Source organism: Dendrobates tinctorius, unplaced genomic scaffold (genome assembly GCF_039654945.1).
Source record: "Dendrobates tinctorius isolate UK_male_01 unplaced genomic scaffold, ASM3965494v1 ptg000073l, whole genome shotgun sequence".
Classification (NCBI taxonomy): domain Eukaryota; kingdom Metazoa; phylum Chordata; class Amphibia; order Anura; family Dendrobatidae; genus Dendrobates; species Dendrobates tinctorius.
Genome location: NW_027361741.1, coordinates 34,329,010 through 34,356,454, shown reverse-complemented (window position 1 = coordinate 34,356,454; position 27,445 = coordinate 34,329,010). Strand labels below are relative to the sequence as shown.

At 43.2% G+C, this 27,445-nt stretch overlaps 1 protein-coding gene across 1 annotated transcript in view; it reads left to right on the top strand.

Moving 5' to 3' along the window:
- The first annotated feature begins 5,852 nt into the window (after window positions 1–5,852).
- The window catches only part of PXN (paxillin), a 41,468-nt gene continuing 19,875 nt past the window's right edge, over window positions 5,853–27,445 (top strand). The window contains exons 1-4 of the mRNA XM_073582734.1: window positions 5,853–6,089; window positions 24,593–24,807; window positions 24,899–24,975; window positions 25,055–25,194. Of these exons, the coding sequence (XP_073438835.1) occupies window positions 6,077–6,089; window positions 24,593–24,807; window positions 24,899–24,975; window positions 25,055–25,194 (445 nt within the window). The 5' untranslated portion in view covers window positions 5,853–6,076. The remainder of the gene's footprint in view (window positions 6,090–24,592; window positions 24,808–24,898; window positions 24,976–25,054; window positions 25,195–27,445) is intronic.

The window sequence follows — 27,445 nt, the reverse complement described above, 5'->3', positions numbered from 1 at the left end:
GTTTGGGGATCCATGTCATCTGCTCGTGTAGGTCCACTGTGTTTTATCAAGACCAGCACAGCCGTCTACCAGGAAATTTTAGAGCGCTTCATGCTTCCCTCTACTGACAAGCTTTTTGGAGATGGAAATTTCACTCTCCAGCAGGACTTGGCACCTGTCCGCACTGCCAAAAGTACCAATACCTGGATTAAAACAACAGTATCACTGTGCTTGATTGGCCAGCAAACGCACTTGACCTTAACTCCATAGAGAATCTATGGGGTATTGTCCAGAGGAAGATGAGAGACACCAGACCCCACAATGCAGAAAAGCTGAAGGCTGCTATCAAAGCAACCTGGGCTTCCAAAACACATCAGCAGTGCCAAAGGCTGATCGCCTCCATGCCACGCTGCATTGATGCAGTAATTCATGCAAAAGGAGCCCTGACCAAGTATTGTGCATTTACTGAACATACATTTCATTAGGCCAACATTTCGGATTTTAAAATCATTTTTCAAGCTGGTGTTATAAAGTATTCTAATTTAGTGAGATAATGACTTTTGGGTTTTCATTGGCTGTAAGCCATAATCATCAACATCAACAAAAATAAACACTTGAGACAGATCACTCTGTTTCTAATGACTCTATATAATATGTGAGTTTCACTTTTTGTACTGAAGAACTGAAATAAATTAACTTTTTGAAGATTTTCTAATTTTGCGAGAAGAACCTGGCTGTGAGTCAGGTAACGGACTGGGGCTGAAATTCAGCCCTGGCATTTGAAATCATTCAGGCCCATGTTGTCCCTGTTCCCAAGCTCCAGATGGGGATATATTACTAATATTACCCTGGATGGAGGAAAGGAAGATTTACTACAAGACCAATATTTGAAATGATACCTGTGGCCTGCTGGGGTAAGTGATGGAGTCAGCAACTTTGTGTTCTGTCACAACTCTTAACAGTATGGGTGTCTTGCGAACACTGATTCTGCTAACAAAGGCAGCCCACGACCAGACAGGCCCTTCTGGAATTTGCCAGAATTACCAGAGGGCCAGTCCGGCCCTGCTGTTAGTGAACCCTTTTGGTGAGTTTTTGCTTTTGAAGATTTTCTGCACCCATTAAGATAGGTTACTTGCATTTTTTCCAAAAATAAGTAGTGTTACAAACTTGCCAAAAATGTATTGTGGGAATGTAGCATCAAGTGGAAAAAGCTCTAAAAACACTGAACATGTGAACAGCAAAGTGGTTTTACAATAGAAATGAACATGAGTCTTTCAAGCATTTTTTAAGCGATTTTCGACATTGGTCAAAGCTGACCTGCTCAAAAAAACTTCTTTAAAAGTCCATATGCACATAGTCTTACACATAACAACACTTACCAAGGCACATTGTAAGTATCCCATGTACTGGTGCCGTTTTACCATCTTCAATTTGGGAGGGTATCTTGTTATTTCATGCTCCAAATAAGCCTCGTTCAGCCCACTGTTTTTCTGTGCATATTCCATCAGTACTTTTCATGGATAAAAAATATACCGGTTATAGTCTGCGAGCATACAGAGGTCACTCTTGTATCCTTCAAGTGCTGGCTATTATTTTTTCTGTTTTATGACCAGGAGATGCACGGAATTTTTTTTTTTGGCATTTGAGAAAAACAAATGTAATACTGATAGTAACAACAGACACACGGACCAAAGGTAGGTGACAATTGTATTCAGCACACTGATGAAAAATTATCTATTTTTTTCTTGTATGACAAAAAACCCAGATATGTGAATGAGGCCTGAGACTGGAGAGCGTACAGAAACAGTTTTTAATGAAGGATTGTATTCAAAATAAGACAAGTAGAATCTTTTGTATATACTTTCCCTTCGTGAATTTTTGCAGGTTTGTGTAATTTTTTTTCCCCCTGCATCTACCTCATTTCTCATATATTACATACAGATGCTGCACAATATAAAAAGAAGTGAGACACATAGTCCAGTGAGAGCTCTGCACATCTGCTCACCACATGTGTGTATTTGCAGACATTATCCGGTTTGAGCAATCTCCTAATTACTGTTATTGGAACTCTTCTGAAACCTGATGAATATATTTTTGCCTACTTCGAGGTATACTGAAATGACATAATCAGAAATGAATTTGGACATCATAAAGATATTAACATGGATGTCTTCCTAAAGAGAGCTTTTCGCATGTATGTGTGGAGGAAGGTGGTGGGCATGTGTCAGCAGTTAAGGAGGTGTCCTCAAATTTGAAAGTTGTCCCCTATCCTATAAAGGATAGCTTTTTGATCACTGAGGTGCTTTTCGAGTGCTTTTCCAGAGCACAAAGGCTCTGGAAAAGTGCTATAGCTCCTCACCCCCAAAAGAAATCCAGCAAATTCTGCACTCCCAAATCTAAATGCCCCCTCCCTTCTGAGCCCCACAGTGTGCCTAAAACACATTTAGCATCCCCATATTTGTCAATTCTGTAGTGATGAGAACCCGCCTAATTTACGAGGTCTATGTCACCAGTTACATGAGCTGAGCATAACGTACGGGCATTGCAACATACGGGCACTACAATGTATGGGCACTACAATAGCAGATTTGCAATTGTCAGTCAGGAACATCCACTGTTGCTTGTTTCTGCAAAACACCCATGGAGTCAAAATTGTTGCTACATCTGTAGATAAATTCCCAGAGGGGTGTAATTTCCAAAATGGTGTCACTTCAGGGGGGATTCTACTCTTCTGGCACTTAGGGGCTCTGTATATGGAGTCTACAAACTATTCTACTATAATTTGTTCTGCAAGAGTCAAATAGCGCTGCGTTCCTCCTGAGTCTCTCTTACTGTACAGTCATATATGGGGTATTGCCACATTTAGCAGAAATTGTGTGACAAATTTTAGAACCATTTTTACCCATGTCACAGTGCGACAATGTAAAATCTGGGGCTAAAACAAAATTATTTTGGTAACAATTATTTCTTCATTTACGATATGATGCACTTTATTGATTCCCAATGGTATAATATTCTGTGACCCACCTGTGGTATCAATATGATCACTGTATCCTTAGATTAATTCATTGAGAGGTGTAGTTTGCAAAATGGGGGGGTTAATTTCTGCTGTTCTGGCACCTCAGGGGCTCTTTCAGTGAGTCATGGCACCCGCAAACCATAGTACAATCTGCACTACATTATGGCGCTCCTTCCCTTCTGAGCTTTCCACTATGACTGAAAAGTAGCTACCAATTACAGGTAGGGTGTTGGCACACTCAGGAGAAATTGCACAACAAACTGTGAGGTCCAGTTTTTCCTATTAGCCCTTAAAAAATGAAAACCTTGGCGCTAAAGCAACATTTTAGTGGTAAAAATGTAATTATTCTTTCTTCATCGCCCAATAGTATAAAACTCTGTGACACACCTGTAGTGTTAATATGATCACTGCACCCCTAGATGAATTCATTGAGAGGGGTAGTTTGTAAAATGACATCACTTATGGGGGGTTTCTGCTGTTCTGGCACCTATGGTGCTCCGCCACTGTGACATGGCACCCTCAAACCGTTCCAGCAAAATCTGAACTTCAATATGGTGCGCCTTCACTTCTGAGCTTTGCAATGTGCTTCTAAAGTTCTTAACAGCCACTTATAGGGCATTGATGTACTCAGAAGAAAATTTGTAACAAATTGCAAAGTTCATTTTCTTCTATTATCCCTTTTGAAAATTGAAAACATAGGGCTAAAGCAAAATTTTGGTGGAAAAAATTGTAATTTTCTATTGACTCTGCCCAATGTTATACAATTTTGTGAATCGCCTGAGGGTTAAAAATGATCAGTACGCCCCTAAATGAATTCTTCCAGAGGTGTAATTACCAAAATGATGTGGTCACTAGTGTGGGTTTCTGCTGTTTTGGCATGTCAGGAGCTCTTCAAATATGACATGGCAGTAGTTTCCTCCACATATGAGATATTGGCGTACTGAGGAGAAATCGCACAACAATTGTAGGGTCCATTTTCTCCTGTTACCCTTGTGAAAATGAAAAATTTGGGGCTAAAGCAATATTTTTTTGCGGGTAAAAATGTATTTTATCATTTTCACGACCCAACAATATAATTTTCTTTGAAGCATCTGTGGGTTCAAGGTGCTCGACACACGTCTAGATAAATTCCTTGAGGTGTGTAGTTTTGTGTAGTTTTCAAAATGACATCACTTGTGGGGGAGTTTCCACTGTTTAGGCACATCAGGGGCTCTGCAAACGTAACATTGCATCCGCTAACAATTCCAGCGAATTTTGCACTCAAAACGTCAAATGGTACTCCTTCCCTTCTGAGCCATGCTGTGCACCCAAACAGTAGTTTTTCACCAAACATGAGGTATAGTTGTGCTCAGGAGATTGCACAACACATTTTGGAGTCCAAAAATTGGTTTGGTACATTTTGTTGGAGAGATAAGAAATTGCTGAACAACTTTTAACCCTTCTAACAAAAAAAAAGTTTTAAAAATAATGCAGATGTAAAGTAAACATAGAATTTATTTATTAACTATTTGGTGTGGTATAACAATCTGGTTTAAAGGGAACCTGTCACCAGGTTTGGCCAATTAGAAATAAGGCCACCACCTTTCAGGCCTGATCTTAGAATGCTGTATAAGCACCCAACCCGACCTGCATGACAAGAAAAAGACCTTTTATTATACTCACCTGTGGAGCAGTCTGGTCCGAGGAGGGGGGGGGGTCTGGTTTTGGTCCAGCACCTCCCTTCTTTTTGTGATGCCGTCCTCCTACGTCATCCACACAGTGTTCCCCGGCTTCGCGCTCCTGTGCAGACATACTTCTTTGCCCTCACTAGGGCAGAGTAAAGTACTGCACTGCACATGCGCCGGTGATCTTTGACCCTTCCCAGCGCCTGCGCACTGCAGTACTATCCTCTGCCCTCATCAGGGTAGAGAAGTACACCTGAGCAGGTGCGCAATGTCGGGGAGACTGTGTGGATGAGGTAGGGACTTGTCATCGACACAAAACAAGGAGAACAGAATCAAAAGAAGAAAGGAGGCGCCGGACCAAGACCAGCAACACCCCTGGGACCAGACTGCCCTGCAGATCAGTATAATAAAAAGGTCTTTTTCTTGTCTTGCTGGTCAGGTTGGGGTCTTATATACGGTAGTTTGTAATTCTGTATATCTGGCCTTATACGTGGTGGCCTTACCTCATATCGGTCAAACCTGGAGACAAGTTGGCTTTAAGGGCATCAACATTCAATGTTTGAAAATTGCTAAATTTTTATATCAAATTTTTCATATTTTCACAAATAAACGCAAATCATATATAAGAGATTTTACCACTATCATGAAATACAATATGTCACGAAAAAACAATCTCAGGATCCATTCAGGCTGGGGGTGAAGGGGTAAAGAAAAGAAAATGAGAGCGATGTAATTGCCGTGTTCCCCCAATTATCAGTTCACCACACGGAAAATCCTAATACTGACAAAAAAATAAGAACGCTACGTGTCACAGAAAAGGGCGGCACAGACCGCATTTTTTATTAACAAATCTTTTTTTTCGTGCCAGTCAATGTTGGTATTCATGTAATCACGTCAGCAGGTCATTGTCATGGTCTATGAAGGCCGTAGTAAAAATGATCTATAAATATATATAATAAAATGGCTGAATCATGATTTTCCACAATTTCACCCTGCGTGGATTTTTTTTCCCGCTTTGCAGTATGGTAAATGGAGTCGTGCCACAAAAATCAATGAATAAAAGTGATGTCTCTTATGACAAGGGGATGAAAAAATGAAAACGCGTCCTAGACAGAAGGGATTAAAAATCTACAGTCATGAGGGCTGGACCTGCGAGCTTATTGCTCCAGGCATAGGTTGCTTAGACTTGTAGTCCTACTCTAAGGTGACTCCCTAGTCACAGTAAGGCCGGGATACTGCACACACAGGAGCGCGCAGAGCACAGCCCGCCCATAGGCGAGGGGGCGCGCACAGCTCCGTGGGGTGTGGCTCGTCAGGTCTCGGAGACGCGCACGCAGGGGGCGGAGGCGCGTTCTTGCGTTGAAGTCAGAAAGTTGTGTCCGACTCCCGGAGACTGCTCCGGCTGAGCGGCAACATGGACGACCTGGGTGAGTGATGGCGGAGGGACGCGGGCACATGTGTATTGCGGGCACTGCCGTGTGTCGAGTGGTCGGGCTTCTGTCACTGGGCTCCATGCCGTGTGTCTCAGAGCTCTCCTGGGCTCCCAGCTGAGTGGGCATGCTAGCCCTGGTGGCATGGAGCATGTGTGGCCCCCCTCTATACACGGGGGGGGGGGGCACTATCTTGTAGTTCATTGGAACTTTATTGGTGTGATCCCTCAGTATAGATGTCAGTGGGTGACATTACTTCTGACTTCTATGGAGCGCAAACGAAAGTGGCCCAAACCCCACCAATGTCCCACCAGCCTGGTCATCATGCCAGAGAGATCCTGCAGCATTGCACACCAATACTAATAATAATCTTTATATAGCGCCAACATATTACGCAGTGCTTTACAATTCAGCAGTTCATATATAACAGTCATAAGCAACAAAGATAACGAATACAATAATCGAAGCAAAGACAGTGACGCCCCTGCTCGCAAGAGCTTACAATCTACATTCCATGGAAGCTGACCGCAGCCACCGCTGACTGTAAGGCTGTGTGCACACGCTGCGGATCCGCAGCAGTTTCTGCTGCGGTGTACAGTACCATTATTCCCTATGGGAATAAAAAACCGCTGTGCAGATGCTGCAGAATTTTCCGTACGGTTTTTGCTGCGGTTAAAAAACCGCAGAAAGAATTGACATGTCAATTCTTTCTGCGGATTCCGCTGCGGTTTGCCATCTCCTCCATTGTGGAGATGAAAAACCGCAGGGCAAAACCGCAGGCTAATCCGCAGCTAACCGCAGGCCTTTTCACCTGCAGATTTACCTGCGGACTTTACAAAATCCGCGCGGCCAAATCCGCAGAGCATTCCGTAGCGTGTTCACATACCCTTACAAGTTGCTTGGCACTGGCTCTGCCACCAGGTGTTGCTTGGCACTGGCTCTGCCACCAGGTGTTGCTTGGCACTGGCTCTGCCACCAGGTGTTGCTTGGCACTGGCTCTGCCACCAGGTGTTGCTTGGCACTGGCTCTGTACCCTTGCATAAGACTTTTAGACCAGTTATTGACTCTTATGTTGGGCATTTGATGCCAGGCGAGCCGTTCTCTGTGCACAATGGAGGATTATGTATAGTGTATAACTGGCCGGCTATTGAGTTTGGAAGTTGCTGATGACTAAGTCACATTCTTGGTGTATGTTGCTGCGTGAAAGGTCTCGGCACATCCTGTATGTGACAGATTTGTTGGCATCACAAGTCCGCTACTTGGATGCTTGCTAACATGAAACTTTGCCTCATTCAGGAGCACAATGTATAGTGCTTCATCAATTTTCATTGGAGTTTTTTTTAAATGTGTATTTCTAGGGTTCTCTAACCCTTGTTAGTCGCCTGTTTACTTCTGACCGGGTGTAACGCCAAGACCCAAATACCCAATGACACTGGCAGCTGTTCTAAGTTATTGCTGTAACGCTAATTTATAGAATTCTCAGCTTATTACGCAAAATGGATTTTTTGGGGTGTGAAGCTTGTGACCCTGAAGAGATGGACCACGTAATATATACTTGCCATTGATTTAAATGGACAGCGTTTAATGCTGCATTTCTCTGCAGGAGTCTTGGCAGTCAGCATCTTTGGCAGTCTCATTGGGGAAGCTATTTTAATAAAAGGGTTTAATTCTTGTGGAACAACCACTTTAAGGAGGGATATGTGTGTAGTTCTGATCAAGGGACCTCTCCACTAATACATTTGCCCTAATTGACTATATATTTAATTTTGATGTTCCGCGTGTCATTTCCCATGTATCCAATTACAATGATGTGCACTGGACAGTAGTAAAGGTTCAGGGTTTTAACCGGTGTCCTGGGCCACAGAGAGTGTCAGCTGTAACAGGAGAAAGGGCTCCGTGTTATTTCAGGGATGGCTTGTATATTTCTTGGCCTTCCTCTCAGTGTTTGTTTTAAGTAAAGCATAATGTAGGCTTTTAATCTTGGCAGGATACGGCGCTGCTTTTAACCATGTCTGGTAGTAGTGTACTGTGCCGTCCCGCCATGTCTAATGTCAGTACAGCTGGCTTATGCTGCACATTCTACTTGATTCATTAATTCTGCTTATTTATTATGCCTTATACAGTGCCATTAATTCTGCAGCGCTTTACAGACATCACTTTCTCCATATTGGGGCTCACAATCTTAATTCCCTATCATTATGTCTTTGGAGTGTGGGAGGAAACCCAGGGAGAACATACAAACTCTTTGCAGATGATGTCTTTGAAGGGACTCGGGTTGAGCGAATATGTTCGGGTTTCCTCTTATTCGGCAAGCTGTAGCGCTTACCGAATAAGCTGCAGAGGAAGCCCAACAAACAGGCTATCCATGCATGTGCTGTGACTGACACAGCTGTGACACATGCAGCTGTGGAGCTGATCAGCCGGCGCGCCCCAGGAAGCCGGGTTCCCTCTGCAGCTTATTCGGTAAGCGCTACAGCTTGCCGATTAAGAGAGAACCCGAACATATTCGCTAGACTCTACCCAGGACCCAAACAGTGCTAACCACTGAGCCACCGTACCACCCTATGTTCTTGTAATCACAAGAAATAAATGATTGTATTGCCTTAAGTAAATCCTAGCCCAATTCAGAAAGTAAAAATGCAGGGAAGACTCGCCATGTCCTCTTATGCCCGCCTGATCACTAGTCTAGGAAGCTAAAGCTGCCTATACACATGAGATGGTGGTCTTCTCTCCCAATTTACCCATAGACATGAGCGCTCTGATATCTTCCTTGACTACTGTCCCACAGAAAGTTGAGTTCTCAGAGCTGTTTTCAGTTGGAGAAATCTGCTGCCGGACACCTGGCATCTGCTTATCTCTCCAGAAATCAAAATGTGCGGAACGTTGAAATTCCATATGCCGTATCTTCCCACCCCCTGTTTTATCTGTTTGAGGTTAGTTATTCCCAATGAAATTGGCATTTTTAAACTTTAATCTACTATTTATGGTGGTGCTTTAATACCTGGGGTGCTCTTGCGTGGAGTCCATTCTGTTTTGTCTTTCTTTACCTGTAACATGGCATGAAACTTTGTTTAGGCCATAATTGGATTTACTGGAAAATACTGCAGCATGCTGTGCCAATTTTTTTTCCACTTAAATGTCGAACACCATAGTGGTACCAAACAAATCCTTAAAAATCAATGGGCTCCGCCAGCCACCAGATTTATGATGGATCAAGGTCTTCATCAGTTTGTTATTATGGTCAATACAGACGTGAACAGACCTTGAAATGTGTGGTCATCTGTGGTTCAGATCTCTTGACTACATAATAAAATCACTGCAATAGAGCAGAACAATCACCTATAAGTTGTTGTCATACTACAAGACTCGTTAAAGGGTTGATTGTGACTTGTAGGATCGCTACTACCAATAGGTGGCGCTGTAGAGTAAAAGTCCTCTTTCTTTCTGAAGAGGCAATTTGCATATTATTTTCCCAGAGGAGCATTGCATGGCGAATAAGTCTCCTTACCTTGACAAGCCACAGCTGGCATGTCACTCTCCGCAAGGAGAAACCTTACTTCTTAGACCCTAGTCCAGAGCCTCTCACCTAGCCAAATCAGATCTCATACTTTGCACTGATGAGAGCCAACAGCTCGAAACACCGTGTCTGCAAATTGAGATTCTGATTTGACTTGTATCCTAAGTCATAATACAAGACTCGTTAAAGGGTTGATTGTGACTTGTAGGATCGCTACTACCAATAGGTGGCGCTGTAGAGTAAAAGTCCTCTTTCTTTCTGAAGAGGCAATTTGCATACTATAAGTTGTTGCAAACCCAGGAAAGGTACTTGACGTGTTTTCTTCACTTATTGTATATGCAATTACTCAGCAGTAAGAGTGTATTCACATGTAGCCGATTTGTTGCACTAAATTCTTCGATTCATCCAGTTATCTGAATTAGGACAGTTTCACACATTGTTTTATGGACTGCGTCTATGGAATTTGTCGTTAAAACCTCAGCTAGAAATTGTGGTTTATACATGGGCCTTAAACCTGATGTATCGCTTGCCTAGATCAGTGTGCCTGCCACAAACATTCCCATTCCCTAGAATATAACTGAACCTTTACCTATCCTGATCATACGTATGGGGTTTGCCGACATGTATGCATTTCCTGCAAAAGTAATCCTATTCAGATGAATGGAATGATTTCTGAAATCTTCCGTGTGTCAACATGCCCTTCAATAGTTCTCCCATGTAAGGACTCCTCCAAACATCTGCTCATAGCTCAGCAACCAGGATGAAGGGAGAGCGGGTAGAAGGGTTTGTCTGGAATTACTCATCCAGGGTTTGGTGCATTTCTTTTCGACCACATTGGATTTTGCCCTGAATATAAGTGACAATTTACAGTACAAATACATGTTGGAGACTTGTAAACGTCATTCACACGAAACCGGAAAATCTATGCGGGTTTCAGGACATGGATTTTCTCACCTGCAGTTTTCCCATTTTGTTGCAGTTTTTCTGTTTGCAGCGTTAGGGCAAATGACTGCTGCTTGTAGACTCGCCCAAGGTATTTCCTTTTTCCCTTTCCTTCCTTGATGATCCACTTCTTTTTCCGTTAACATCTGTCAATCCTAATTTTTTTACAATGTGACCGGATTGTTTTTTGCAGTGTTTTTATTAATTTTATTCTGGTAATTTAATAAAGGCAGTACATACAGTTTTCTGTTTAGCGAGAACCACAGTGCTGAACATGTTACATGGTGAACTCTTATGGTGCCCAGTTGACCACACTGACCATAAAGGGGTCAATCTGGTTTTTGCCATTGTCTCTGACATTTCCCATAGTAGCTCTGTGTGCTGCTTTTCTTTATGGAATCTGAAATTGAGGATTCTCTGACACAGATGTGAATTAGCCGGAGACCGGTGCATGAGCTTTTTCATGCAGTACAGAAGCCTAAGAGAATAATTGTAAAGAGATCGGCTTCAGTTCTCCCAACCCGGGCAAGACAACTTCATATACTGTGAAAGCTCTGACCGGTCGGAGCATTGCTGTCCAATTTACACCGCCATCTGACTGTCCTTATTGTGACAAAATGAGTGTTTTATTTTCTGCAGATCTAGCAGTTCTCTTAATGCTGAGCACTGTATAACTCCGCCCACACCACTGATTGGCAGTTTCTTTGCCCATGAACAGTGTACAAAGAAGTGAGGGCAGACTTATGGCGAGCTTATTGCTGCGGGTTTACTAGTCATCTGGTGGTGCTCTCCTGCTGATAAAACAGTGATTGTTATAAAAATTACACTAAACAGCCCAGTAAGTGACACATTGCTGGAATCAGGGTCTGTCTCTACTTTATGTTGCTCTCAGAGCAGGTAGCAAGAACCTGGTGGCATTTTCTTATTAAAAAAAAAAAGCAAGACAAAAAAGTGCTGTGTGAATGACATTTTAGACATCACTTATTTTACTGCTACTGCAAAACGCTGCGGTTTTTCAACACAAAAAAGGCATTGAGAACAGAAATATGTATGAACGAGCCTTTGTTTCTGCAATCCTTTTAAAATGAAAGTGGCAGTCTGGCTGCCGTGGGGAACCACTTCCTCTTTGCACCAGATCTTATGCATGTACCTATATTCTGATGGCATTATGTGCATGTCCTTTCTAAGTAACCAAGTCTCGCTTGTGATTACCCTATGTTTGAAGTAGAATTGTGTGAAACAGAAGGTACAGTGAAGTAAAGTCGTGCTTTATCTCTATGGGGCAGGATGTGTTCTCTTTACATTTATGCATAATATCTGCTCAGTAGCAATGCTAGGTAAATATTTGCCGGAGCATGCGTTCTGCCTTCTTATACTGTAGAGCTCACAGCAGACGAACAAACAATATCAGAGTTTCTAGCAACATATATTTCTGATGTATTTAGCAGATTGCAGTATATAGCTTCAGCATGCACACTATAGTTACCATTTTCAGTCATTGCTTAGACTTTCTGCTCCTTACTTGTTGAAGTTTCTATGGCCTTGTTTGCAATCTTTGTGTATTTCCCTTTTTTCCAGAAGTACGCAGTAAGTAGGGGAACTGCTGAGCAGTGTGTTGTGTGCAAAAATGGGGTGATCACACCACTACCTTATACCATGTAATATAGGGGGATGTAGCCAGCTGTTTGGGAGAATGTTGTGGAATCAGAGGCGCTGTAGTCCTTTACAATACTAGGCCCATTTATGCCTGGCTGCATCAAAACAAAGGTCCTGAACTTAATTAAAGGGAATCTGTCACCACTTTTTTGCCCTGTCAGCTGCGGGCATTGCCATTAGGGGCTTATCTACAGTATTCTGTAATGCTGTAGATAAGCCCCTGATGTAAACTGAACGATAAGAAAAAAAGAGTTAGAATATACTCACCCCGGCATTCGGTCCGGTCCGATGGGTGTTGCTGTCCAGTCTGGCGCCTCCCATGTTCATACGATGACGTCCTCCTTACTTCCCCCTCGGCTCCTGCGCACGCGTACTTTATCTGCCCTGTTGAGGGCAGAGCAGAGTACTGCAGTGCGCAGGCATCGGACCTCTCTGACTTTCCCGATGCCTGCGCACTGCAGTACTTAACCCTCAACAGGGCAGATAAAGTGCGCCTGCTCAGGAGCCAAGGGAGAAGCAAGGAGGAGGACATCATCATATGAAGATGGGAGGCGCCGGACCGCGACACCCACCGCACCCGACTCCGCCCCCGGTGAGTATAATCTAACGTGTTTTTGTTATCTTTCAGGTTTCATTGGGGGCTTATCTACAGCATTACAGAATGTTGTAGATAAGGCCCTGATGGCGGTGGCCGCACCTTAGAGCATTAAAATGGGGTGACAGATTCCCTTTAGAATCTTTTTTTTTTTTTTTTCTCAGCTGTGCTGGCATTATCTGAGCACTCATGCACAATTGGGTACTTTTCTGTATATTTCTTAATTGTGGAAAAAAAAACAAACATATATTGGGTTATTGGTGACAGCTCTTTCATGAAAACATCTGCTCCTGTGGTCATTGGTTATTCTTGCATATCTCCGGAAACTAGTATACTGTACATGTGTACCAATAGCCGCATTCGCTCCACTTGTATTAGCCATAGACGTTGCATACGAAGGGATTCTCTCATGACCTCTTCTGATTGAGATATTGGGATCTCAAGTCCCATGTTTGATTGGAGCAGCCATTGAGCATGCACTCTGGCCCCACTATTCAAAGTCTACTGGACTGGTGAAGACAGGTGAGTGCCGTGCTTGGATTTCTCTGTACTCCCATAGACATTGACTGGAGCCGCAGTGCCCAAGTTGATCTGCTCTCCCTGGAGAATGGGCAGAATGGTGGCTCCATGGTTAGCACTGCAGCTTTGGGATCCTGGGTTCAAATCTCAACAAGGACGACATCTGTAAGGAATATGAATGTTCTCCCTGTGTTTGCTTGGGCTTCCTCCTGTTTCTAGATAGTGAGCCCCAATGAGGACAGTGATGATGTCTGTGGAAGCGCTGTGGAATTATGTGCTATATGTGACTAAAATAAATATATGAATAAACACTCTAAGTAGAGTTTTTAACATTAGACCCCCAGCGAGATCTGCAACTTACCACCTATCCTGTGCATTGATGACTTGTGATGGTGTGTCAGCTCTTTTAACAAACAAATGACTATGTAAGAATGCTGACGAAAGCTGCCTTACTGTTCCTATCTATGGGCTCTCACAAATGACCACATGTGAAGCACACAGAGGTACATTATAATTTCATTGCAAAATCTAGGGTAACCTAATAAGGATTTAGCCTGGATCAGTACCTCCTTGTGCATGAGCCCCTAGCCAGACATGGTGACTTCATCAGATCCTGAGCTCGTTCCGTTCCCCGTAGGCTTCAGGAATGTAGCTCTCTAGAGGCCATGTGCATAGCTTTGGCTGCCCTTTTGGCCAACACCCACTATGGAGTTCACCCACCAGATCAGATGACAAATTGGCCCCTGCATAATGTTTGTTTTCCGACTTCTGCTGTACTGTATAAATGGTAAAATGAGCTGCCTGACGCAGCTCCATGTAGTGCTGTATTGCAAGGTTGATCTGCCCTGTAAAACTTACAGGATAACATACAGCCTCTTACAAATCTGGTGGCCCTGTAAAGCGTTGGGTCACATGGAGCTGTAATACCGCCATGCACATGAGGCCATATTTATGCAAAATCCACACTTTACCTCCCCACCAGATATGCAACATGTGAAGTGTTCCTGTGCACTCCAGGCTTGCGCTCTTGCATTTGTGAAATAAGGTGTGTTGGAGCTGCCTGACATGGCTCGGAGGTGGAATTGTAGGGGGAAGGGATTTTGGCTGTGGCTAGATGGGTGTGGGAGGAAGGGCCCGCTTCCTTACTCTGCTTCATGTTGTTTCCTTTCATTTTCAAATATTTGCCCAGATGTTGAACCTCAAGAAGTTCCCATGTCATGGCTGCTACTCTTTATTTTGGTACATGCTGGTGTGTACATATAATATATTCCTAATCACAACCTCACCACATGCTCTGTGCATTCATTCTCTGAATGCCGGATGTCATGTCACTCATTTTCTGTGTAATTGCATGAGGATAAATGACTTCAATTAGAGCGCAGGCTCTGACCCCCAGCAGCCACACGTCAGCGCTGTCATATCCTCCTCCCCGCCAGGCACCCGCAAACACACACACCGTGTCTACCCTGCCAGCAATGCAAGCAAGAAAATGCTATTGTTGCTTTTACATTAGAGGGCTTTAATAAATAATGCACTGGGCCAATCAATTGGTTATTTGCTATAAGCCTGTCCTAAATTGTTTCATAGAGCAGGGTAGATTACATATTGATCTCTAAACTGGTGACACACAACTGTGACATTCAGATTGTTTTCGTATCTGGTATTAGAGATGAGAATCCTTGCAGCAGTACACGGCTCCCATGCTGTGTACAGTATTACTTATGTTCTGTGAGGGCTGCTTTACTACAGGTCATGTATTTACAAGTGGCCTCCTTGCTCATGTGTAGCTGTTCCTCAGCTAATGGGTTAATATCGGCAGTGCGTGTCCTTCCTGAGCACATTTTGAAATCTGGAGTGAATTGTCATTTCATCTGAGCCCCTCTTTATTATTCGCCATTCCTGTGCAGTTACTCACTGAGTGTATGAGGTTACATAGGATTGGATTACAGTAGAGCGGTGTGTGATGAGTCCTCTGGGTATGGAGACACTGGGGGCTCTGTCTCACTTTTCAGGACTGCCGAGCTCTGCTTCATGCTGCTGGACGTAGGTTTTAGGTCCCATTTAAAGAGCAGCTGATTAAGTTCTTCAGAACAGACATTGCTGTTCTCCAGGCTCTCTGTCACGATCAGTTTTGGAGCCTACGCTTGGGGCATATTCCAGCAAAAAAACATATCCATAGGGCTCAATTCGCTCAACAAAACCAAAGCATGTCCTTTATTTAGCCTCTTGTCTCCTGCTCTATTCCTTCACAGTATTATATATGATAGACCTGCTCCTCCAGGGTAGGTGATATGAAGACAGACACAATTGTCTGCAGTTTTATACATTTCAGATTGCCTTGGTTTATCTTAACAATGTGTTCAATTACACTAATGTCATATATTTTTTGAATGAATAAGTCTGACTTTATCGGTCGTTATCAGAGTGCTTGAACATGCATATGTATGTTTATGAATACACATAATTTATATATACATACACAGTCACTCCCTCACACTCGCGCGTGTGTGTGTGCGCGTGCGCTCCAACACTCTGGAAACTTCCAATAAAATCAAACTTGTTTAAAGGGAACCTGTCACCTTGTTTTCATCTATGAGCTGCGCCACTGCCTTTCGGGGCTTATCTACAGCATTCTAGAATACTGTAAATAAGCCCCCGATCTAACCTGAAAAAAACAGTTTTATTATACTCACCCAGGGGCGGTCTGGTCCGATGGGTGTTGCAGGTCCGGGGCCTCCCATCTTCATACAATGTTGTCATCTTACTTGCTCCGTGTTGTGGCTCCTACACAGGCGTACTGATCTGCCCTGCTGAGGGCAGAGCAGAGTACTGCAGTGCGCAGGCGCTGGGCCTCTCTGACCTCTCCTGACGCCTGCGCACTGCAGTACCCTGCTCTGCCCTCAGCAGGGCAGATCAGTACGCCTGTGTAGGAGCCATAACACGGAGCAAGTAAGATGACGACATTGTATGAAGATGGGAGGCCCCGAACCTGCAACACCCATCGGACCAGACCGCCCCTGGGTGAGTATAATAAAACTTGTTTTTCTTATTTTTCAGCTTAGATCGGGGGCTTATCTACAGCATTCTAGAATGCTGTAGATAAGCCTCGAAAGGCAGTGGCCGCAGCTCATAGCTGAAAAACGAGGTGACAGGTTCCCTTTAAAGACTAGAGTAAAAACCTACACCAGTGAAAGATACGATTAGAATGACACGATAGATAGGAGGATGGGAGCATTACACGTTTCAAACTTGATACTCCCCAGTTCTTAATCGAATGTGTCTCTACTATTGAAATGGTTCCCCTTTATAACAACCATCAATTTGAAAGAGGTGTGCGGATTAAGGTAAATCTCCAGCACCTGTCGATGGCAACATGAGTGAGCTGAATTTCCTTTATTTGCTATATGCGATAAAGTGGTGTGTCAGTCAGTGCGAATAGAACAGGACCGCAAAACAGATCACTTCTGCATTTATCTAATCCATTTCATTCTATTAAGAAGAACAAACATCTATCTCAAAATGTGCGTCCTAGTCACTGGCCTTATTATAAGCTTGCCTTTGGTTGAAGCCTTGATTGACAGCTGTTTTCCCTGACTGCATGTGTTTTGTTTGTCCCCTAGACAATGCTGGCAGCAGCTATTCTCTTAAGATCCTTTTATACAAGACGAAAATTGTCAAAAAAGGTTTCTAAGGACGTTCCTGATTCCCAGCCTGTGTAAACCTGCTGCCAGTGATCAAACTGTTAATGTTTATTTCTGTTGTTTGTTAATGGCAGAATCAGCAGCACATCACCCCATGTTACATCATAGCGTGGTATGGGGGCAAAACAATTGTATTATTTCCCTGTGCAGTTTTTGTCGGCTCCTGATCAGCTTTTATAAAGACTCATTGATGGGGCTTTCTAAATGGGTCCTTATCTGAATAAGTACACAGTGCGTGGTAAAACAGAAAATGCCTGATCCATGTTTCCCCCATTGTGTGCTATGGAAGTCATTGATGACTACGTGTACCAAAATTCTATTTTCCTACTTTATATTGTCCTGTGGTGTAACAGAGGTTGTAATTACCCACATTATGAGCCTCAATGGGGTGATCGACAAATCTAAATTCCATATTGCTTTTTCCGCATGTTTTTGGAGGTTCCTATTCTCATATCAGCATTTGTTTTGCTCGTCGTATGTAAATCTTAGTATAAGATGTGTAAGGTTTTCTTCCTGCCTGGCATTGCACGTTGATGTCTTTATACTGGTCATGGGCTCTTCCGTTGTTTTCTGAGCCGTGCTTGCGGAGGTGCAGCGAGTGCCAGCATGCAGGGAATGTCAGGATTCCTTCAGACTGTACTTGGCAAGCTTTACTATTTCTCCTGCGATAGGAACAGGCCCTAGGGGCAGAACTGCAAAAATCACTCAGGAATGTGATATTACTGTATCCTTTGTTTTTATGTTGAGCTCCTCCTGGTCTGTTAACATAACATTAATTTGCTTAACAGATGCCTTCAGATTTGGTATTGTCAATGGTAATAATATGGATGGATGACTACTTGAACTAGTAAAACTGTATCAAGGCTACGTACACACGTTACGTTTTTGCTGCATTGTTTTTTTCTGCAGGTGCAACCTGCAAAAAAAAAGCAGCTTTTGCTGCGTATTTGGTGCATTTTGTTGTCTCTTATGCATGCTGATTAAAGTTTACTGCCACCCCAAAAATCATCATACAACTAAAGGCTTTTGCACCAAAAACGCAGCAAAAACTGATACCTGCGTTTTTGCCCTTACCCATTGTTTCCTATGGGTGAAATAATGCAAATACGCAGAAAAAAAGCTGAAAGTGACATGCTCCACTTTTCAAAAACACAGCACTTTTCCAAATCAGTCAGGAAAATAAACCCAATGTGTGTGCCTGACATTTCTCAAATCTCCTCGACTGCTGGTACTGTAAAGCACAGCTTAAGGCTGAGTTCACACGTCAAGGTGTTTTCGCGGCGGTTTTTAATGCGCGTTAATGCCTCGAAAACGCAAAAAAAAAAATCACATGCATTCCTATGGGATTCCGCAATGCTGTGCTAATGTTGCGGATTTTCCCGCGGCAGAATCGCATCGCGGAAAAATACGCTGCATGCTCATTAATTTTGTGGAATCGCGGGGATTCCGCCCACATAGGAATGCATTGTTCTGCTTACTTTCCGCATGTGGCTGTGGCCACCATGCGAAAAGTAAGCAGAACATTTGCAGATGGTACCCACGGTACGGAGGAGAGGAGACTGTCCTCCGGGCTCTGGGTACCATATCCCTGTAAAAAAAATAGGAAAAAAAAATTAAATGGTGGTCCATCAGTTTCTTCCTGAAAATGATTGCAAACACAAATTCTTTGGTATTATCTTCATTTAATTTGTCTTAAGTGAAAAAAACACAAAGAATTGTCCTAAAGCCAAATTGGATATAATTCCACACCAAACATAAAAAAAGAGGGTGGACAAAAGTATTGGCACTGTTCGAAAAATCATGTGATGCTTCTCTAATTTGTGTAATTAACAGCACCTGTAACGTACTTATGGCACCTAACAGGTGTTGGCAATAACTAAATCACACTTGCAGCCAGTTGACATGGATTAAAGTTGACTCAACCTCTGTCCTGTGTCCTTGTGTGTACCACTTTGAGCATGGAGATAAGAAAGAAGACCAAAGAACTGTCTGAGGACTCAAGAAACCAAATTGTGAGGAAGCATGAGCAATCTCAAGGCTACAAGTCCATCTCCAAAGACCTGAATGTTCCTGTGTCTACCATGCGCAGTGTCATCAAGAAGTTTAAAAGCCCATGGCACTGTGGCTAACCTCCCTAGATGTGGATGGAAAAGAAAAATTGACAAGAGGTTTCAACGCAAGATTGTGCGGATGTTGGATAAAGAACCTCGACTAACATCCAAACAAGTTCAAGCTGCCCTGCAGTCCGAGGGTACAACAGTGTCAACCCGTACTATCCGTCGGCGTCTGAATGAAAAGGGACTGTATGGTAGGAGACCCAGGAAGACCCCACTTCTTACCCGGAGACACACAAAAGCAAGGCTGGTGTTTGCCAAAACTTACCTGAAAAAGCTTAAAACGTTTTGGAAGGTTTCCATACATCATAGATAACTGCGGGCCTAAAACTTGGTTAGCCGATGGCGGTCTCCCAACTTTACTGTAAACATGCACACTTTGCTCACCCTAGCAGGTTTGTGTCTTCAGTGGGGAGAGTGGAGTAAGCCACTACTAGAAACCACTGGCATTTTATCTCCCACAAGAAGGAAAAAAAAAATATCAGCATATTTAAATTCTAAGTTGCCTATCTTCTCCTTCAATATAATTTGTTGACAGTGAGTCGGGACGTCCGCTATGTGGTCATCTGATCCTGCGGAAAACAGCCAATGCAGTCCACGTTTGTCGCTATATGGGACCTTATAAAAGTTAATCCTATCTGATAAAGTAGGATATGTGATTACTTGTTGTGCACCCCTGGACCCCCAATGATCGTGAGAATGAACTGGGAGCTTCCTTTTGATTTTCCTTCTACGTTTTCCTAGCACACAGGCATTCTCCTCCAGCCTTTCGGTGCTGCAGTTCCTGTGCAGCTGATGGGCGGTTTTGCTGTTCAGGAAAAAAAAAATCTGTGACTGGCATGCAGCGCTTAATCAGCTGCTTCATGTTCAGTGGGGGTCCAAATGATCACATGCCACCTATCATAAAGTGATGGCATAGCCATGAGATGCCATCACTTTACTGGAGAGGAATACTCTTACGAAGCCAACTGTACTCAGAATAACGTCACAGGCTCCATCAGTAAGAGGGTGTCTCACAGCTCTCCGACTACCACCTATATCTTCTGATGATGACTCTGTATGACATGTCAAAAGACAAGATAGATATGCAGTCTCCAAGCCCAACCTGGTCCGCATATCCTCTTACATACGTGATCAAGACTTGCTTTACGCTAAATCACAGTGCATAGGGTGAAAAATAAATGATGTAGCCCTCTATTGAATAATTGTATAAAAAGCTTATTTTAGGCAAAGTCATATGTCTCCAGTCACATACGTAGGGGCCTCTGTAACATTATCCATCAGAGACTTGTCTACTGGAGTTCTCGGTAATCTGCATGACTCAGAAGGGTCTATTTCCGAGGATCTCTTGCAACACCGTAACCAGGCAGAAATAGCCGGAGGACATGTACTTCTGTCAGTACGTGCTCTAGGAAGTCCTGCTAACTTGTGCAAGGAAATGAGGAGGAACATACTTCAAGCACACGCTTAGCTGGCGCTGCTCGGCACCTGGTATATAGGCTTGTGGTTTTTGTCAATGTCTCTTACTATGTTTGTTGCTGTAGTTATTAATGTGCAGTAGGTCCAGCGCACACCTGCAATTTTTTTTTTTTTTTTGCACACCAACCTTTTTTATTTTTATTGGCAACGGTAGCACAAATCTTCAGAATTTTTGCCATGAAAGGAAAAAAAACCAAACACAAAGGAGCAGATTAAAGAAGAACGATTTACACGTCCTATAAGTAGAATTCGATTTGAGCCAAAATTTTCTAATTTTTTTGGCATTCATTTTTAATAAAAGTGCCACACACCCCTCCTTAAACATCACACAACTTTCATCTTTTGCCAAGCATTGCCCAAAAACAAAAATTTTCTTTTACAACTTTTGGCACTCCGTTACGACAAAAACTGGGTTACCTGCTGCTAAATACATTCAGGTCTCCGAGTTAGCAAACCTAAGGCTACGCTCCCATGATAACAAAGTAGCAGCGCTTTGGTTGCAACGTGTTTTAGCTGCGTTCTAATCACGCAGGTAAATCTGCATGTGTGTTCACTGAACAATGTGGATTTATCGCATCCAGTACTTTTCTATTGTGGAAACTTCTGTTGTGTAGACTAGCGTCTTCGCAACAGAAATTGACAAGCTGCGGCTCGTAAACTCTCACCACGGGTGAGTTTACGCTGTCAAATGGAAGCACAGTGGCCATGGGGGTTCTATAAATCCGATCCATTGTGCTTGTACTGTGCAGCGCAAGTGCATTGCGTCCAAAACGCTGCTATTCCTGATCCTGAGCATGTACTGTTATTCTCTTTGCTTCCAGAGGCGATAAGCTGCCAGAGGTGTCTGACGGTAGCATATTCTCCTCTACCCGTTCAAAACCTATGCATGACCGTCAAAGCCAAGTGTGCATGTGTATGGATGATGGTGAGGAGTGGACTGTATAAATGGCGGCTAACTATGAGAAAGGTGTATGGACAGTTCTAGACTTGACTGTGAAGCTGTCAGAGGAATATGTTGACCAAAAATATTTTTCAAAGAGGAAGTGAGATTTTCACATTCTAGGACTTCTCTTTTTGTGTGTTCCCCAACCTTGAATGTAAAAACATTGCCCATTCATTATCAATAATGTATAACCATCTTTTATGGTAAATGTCTGCGATGATGGATAGTAAAACCTAAGGCAACAGATAACTAATGCTGTGCTTACGTTGGCTTCTTTCCGTTCTTCACATTAACATTTAGGCTACGTGCACACGCTGCGGATTGCAGTGCGGATTTGGCCGCGCAGATTTTGTAAAATCCGCAGGTAAATCTGCAGGTCAAAAGACCTGCGGATTGCTCTGCGGTTTTGCCCTGCGGTTTTTCATCTCCACAATGGAGGAGATGGCAAACCGCAGCGGAATCCGCAGAAAGAATTGACATGTCAATTCTTTCTGCGGTTTAGAAGCCGCAGAAAAACCGCGCGGAAAAATCTGCACCGTCTGCACTGCGGTTTTGTATTCCCATAGGGAATAATGGACAAATCCGCTGTGGAACCGCAGCAGAATCCGCAGCGTGTGCACACAGCCTAAAGGCCCTTTTCCATTTAGCGATGCACCAGCGATACGAACCGGTCAGGATCGCTGGTGCATCGCTAAATGATCGCTAGTGAGCTTCCACACAGGAAGATCTCACAGCGATGCAGCAGCGACGCAGCGGACGATACTCACCTTTCACACACAGCGAACCAGATGTCCTCCCGCCCGCGTCCAGCGTCGCTCGTCTCGCACAGCAGGAAGCAGACAACGAGAAATGGAGCCGCCCGATCTCGCGCGATCAGCGACGGACAGCGGGGCAGCCGGTCGGAGGTAAGTATCACACATAGTGATATCACTAGCAATATTGCTATAACGTCACAAAATCAGTGACGTTTTAGCGATATGGCTAGCGATATCGCTATGTGTGAAACCCCCTTAAGGCTTCCGTTGGGCTATACTCTGCTTTTATCCTGAGGATCAGCCTTCAAAACATTATGACCCTGGAGAAACCATTTTATTGTCGACTCAGAAATGTTTACATCCACAGATCACATTGCTTTCCAACTGTAGCTGTGACAGACGCATTCTTTAGCTTTGACTCTGATGGCAGTAACTCACTCGTCATAGAACTTTGTGTCGCCCCGGGCTGTAAAACGTCTGCGCACAGATTTACACAAAGACGTCATTTTTGCCTTTTATGTCTATCCTTGGACCTTCCTGGTTGTGTCCTGTTGCTGAGGATTTGTCTTCTTCCCTATGTTTCATGTGACTTGTGAGTATGTTGCCCAGATGATGCTGATGATCAGGAAGTCTGCAATGAGTAACTGAGAAATGCGTGAGTCATGTAGAGCTGCTGCCTCTGTCCTCTGCGTCTGATCAGCAACCGTTCTCGGATAAAGTATTGCATGAGTTGCGCTGTCGACCAGCCATGATACTTGTAGGCGGCGGGGACAAACATATTATTCCAGCTTGCCGAAGACACTGGGATAACACCTTATCAGAGCACGGTCGCTCATCACTACTCTTTACCCTTCACGTATGTGATTTGCAGGGCTTGAATCATTCAGTGTCAACACATCGCTTCTGTTTTTTCTTTTATTGGATACAGGTTATTTCATGAACTCGCAACATTTGCAAACTTTTAACAATATTTTCCCTGGTTGTGATAGTTAGTGGCTAGTGGTCTTAACAATCAATACCTAAGCTACTGCAATACCCTACACATGGGGCAAGTGACACAGCGAATCAGAAGAACTATACTACATTTCTAATTGAATAATTGAAACTGCAAGGAAATAAAGCGCAATAGGGTCTTATCTGAGAAAAACAAGATATCAAATAGTAATTTATACTCACCATATGTAGGAGAGTAACAAGCATAAAGAAATGCGGTCAGCTTGCTGCACATCCAAATGACCACGCTGTGGCCATAAATCTTCAGATTCACTAGTAGGACTTTTATGGATTAAAACGTGCGCTGCCAGACCATCAATCCTCACAAGTGTTGTATTTAATATATTTATTTCCCAACGCGTTTCGAGGTCATAAAACCTCTTCCTCAGGGGATGACATGTACAGGCAGGTAAAGACATTGCCGGTTTTATACATACATGGTTCAAATATTGGCGCCAAGAGTCACATGTTGGGGAAGGGATAAAGGTCAGAGATCATCAGTGTAAAAGTTTAAAAACTTAGTAAATCCATTGGATGTACTAAGTTTTTAAACTTTTACACTGATGATCTCTGACCTTTATCCCTTCCCCAACATGTGACTCTTGGCGCCAATATTTGAACCATGTATGTATAAAACCGGCAATGTCTTTACCTGCCTGTACATGTCATCCCCTGAGGAAGAGGTTTTATGACCTCGAAATGCGTTGGGAAATAAATATATTAAATACAACACTTGTGAGGATTGATGGTCTGGCAGCGCACATTTCTAATTGAAGGCATTTGCTAATATTACACCTACTACATCTTGGGGTAGGATCTTGGAGATGGAAATGCCCATTTAAGCTGTGCAATGCCCATCAGAATTCTCCATGCAGGCCTCGATCACAATGTACTGGCTAGCACGTGCCCATATTCTGCTGACAGCACCTGTAAGTAGCGGCGGGATACTCTGTGTTCTTATTGGATGGTTTCTGCTTGAAAGAGAACAATTCAAACAACCTGCCAGAAATTTTCTCCTAATACAAAGTTTCTTTAAGTCAGAGCTGCAATTTTTTTTTTTTTTTTTTTTTTTTTTAGTTCTATTTCTTTATGAAAATGTTCCACGGATGGTAATGTGTTCATAAGTGTTTCTATCATTTGTGTAGAATAAAGTTACTGCACTCTCTTCGTCTTGGTGGGGAGTCTCTAGTACATTTACTTCTACAGGATAGTGTTCTATGAATTTAGTGGATACATTGGCTGTAAATGTCTCTTCTCTGCTCATTATTTGCTCTTTCTTTCTGCAGATGCATTGCTCGCTGACTTGGAGTCCACCACATCTCATATATCCAAGCGACCTGTGTTTTTATCTGAGGAGACTCCATATTCCTATCCCAGTGGTTGTCATACTTATCAAGAAATTTCTATTCCACCTGCACATGCTAGCGAGTCTCTAAATGGCACAGTTACTGACCCTCTAGATTCCTGGACCACCAGCTCCAATACAGTTTCCCCGCAGCAGGTAGAGAATGAGAACTACCACAATGCTGTTTGTATTGCACATGTAAGATCTATAACTTAAGAAAAACGGGTTTATGACTCTTCTTTTACAGAATTCTATGTACAGTAGTTCTCTTGTGAAGGAGAGTGTGGGATCCCCTTCTGCTGGAGAAGAGGAGCATGTATACAGGTAGGTGCACTCACTTTTTCCTGACATTACTTGCTTTTTTGACATTTCCAAGTCACAGCAGTTGTATTCTTTTATACAGTTTTCCTAACAAGCAGCGGTCTGCTGAGCCATCTCCGACTGTCTTGGGCTCATCTCTTGGCAGCAACTTGTCAGAGTTGGACCGGCTTCTCTTAGAGCTAAATGCTGTGCAGCAAGCCCCATCAAGTAGCCTTTCTGCAGGTGAGGTGCAACGTCTGGTAGTTCCATATGTGTACTCTCCTAAATTAGTTTAAGTGCATCTAGATAGATTTAGTGCAAGCTCAATGTTCTTGCATGCAGATATTTTTGCATGTTAAAAGCTAGTGGAAATATATACATAATCATGGCTCAATTATATCAAGTATTGTGGCAGTAAACTAGAGCTTTACTTTTACTTTGCCCCCAGTCACACTGTCTTACCATGTATAGTTGGCAGCAAGTGGAATTTGCCAATAAAAATGTAACTTTTAATACTCCTATTAAAAGAGCCATGCTCGGAACGACACACAGATGGATAAAAATTTCACAAAATGCAGCAATCACAATATAAACATAAAGGTGCACACGATGACTACTGTGCAAGGGTAAAAAAAAAGCTTGCCAATATCCTGTGACCGGCCAATGGAATAGAGCTGGAGACGGGAGAAGGCATTTGTTGTTCACCAAAGAATCCCTGTCATGCCCCTTGGAAAATCTCCTCCAGCTTTGACAAGGGCAGTACGGAGTTTAAACCTTAAATGACAGCCAATGTTTCAGCCTTGATATAGAGGCCTCATCCAGGAATGCAAAAATGGGGTGGGATTCGAACACAGGGTTCAAAAAACAGGTCCTTGAAAAAGATATTGTAGTGGCACTAAGCTTTTATAGAGGTGTTGTCACAGGTTTACCACGATATAGAGGGAGCCTGAAGACTGTAGCGTCTGATGTCTCCTATTCCTGCACTGATTTGAAGCACTTCACCTCCATATTAAACTGTGTAAATTTGTTTTATTCAGTGCAGGGGTTAATCTACTCAGTTGAGAGTTCCTGGAAACTTTCCTGGAAGGCTCCCAGCTGTGCACTGTTAGCCACTCCCATCTCCTATATAATCTGGGCCCTGGCTAGTACTCAATGTCAGAGAGCTTATATGCTGCTTGGCTGGAGGTTGTTATTGGAGAAGGTGTTTGGGTTTTGTGTGTGTGTGATTTCCTTTCTTCTATCCCTGTTGGTATTACCTTGTTAGTCTGGTTGGTGTATTATGATGGTGCACTACTACTCTGCTCTTCCTGGATGGGGGGGGGAGGGTACAGACTGAGGGCGGATTTAGGAGCTAAGGTAAGGTACGTCTCCATCAGAAGTAATCTGTGGAATTGGGTGAGCTAGGGCGCCCCTAGCGTTAGGTACAGGGAAGGAGCCCCTGGTCTTGGTGACACCCAACAGCAGAGTCGTGACAGGCATATTGTTATTGACTAATCCTCTATTAAAGCCTAGTGTCACTGCACAGCTTTTTCAAGGACCTGCTTTTTGAACACTACGTTTGAACCTTCACCCCACTCCAACACCCCCTTTTTTTTGCATTGTCCTGATGAGGCGTCTATATAAAGGCCAAAACGCTTAGGGAGTACATTGGGGGTCATTTATTTTGGGTCTAAACTTGGGTACTACTCTGATTAGGGCAGGAACAGTGGCATGTGGTACGACTGGTTCTTATGTGGAACGACTGGTTCTTATGTGGACAGCAAATCCCTTCTCTGCTTCCTCCAGCTCTATTTTATAGGCCGTCTCAGGATATTGGGGTTATCCTCCCATTCTTTTTACTTGCACAGCTGTCATTTTGGGCACCTTTATGTTTATATTTTGGTTGTTGAATTGTGCGCAATTATTTTTTTTATTCATCTGTGTGTTTTTCGAGCATGGCTCTTTTAATAATTGAGTATTAAAAGTTCATTTTTATTGGCACTCTCATTGCCCCCCGAGGAAGCCCAGCAGGGCGAAACGCGTCGGGCAGTAGAGCGGCTCTCTAGGACCCTTCATGGGTAAGGTGATGTACATTTTGCACTATCAATAGCACTTTAGCGGTTCCCTGACTAGGGATGGTGGGTGAGGTGTTTGTCATAATGGGAGCATAGGTATAAGACTATTACTTCTTTTCACCTTTCTGTGTGTGTGAACAACCTTGGGCTATGATTTTGCCCTTATATATATATTTTTTTGAATTTATTGGTGACTATGGCATGTGCTGTTCCCACACCAGTGAAGGTGGTTCATATAAAAATGTTTACATAAAGAAAAAAAAAAAAAAAAATTTTTTTGCTCCCATTTCACCCTCCCCTATGTCCCAATTAGGGTGTTACAATGTTTTCCCCTTCTTGTTTGAGGGGTTCAATATTGATAGGTGTTTCCACCTGGTACCTTATTTGTCTCTCTATCATGTCTCCACTTTGATACTGACTCATTTTGTTTAAATTTATAT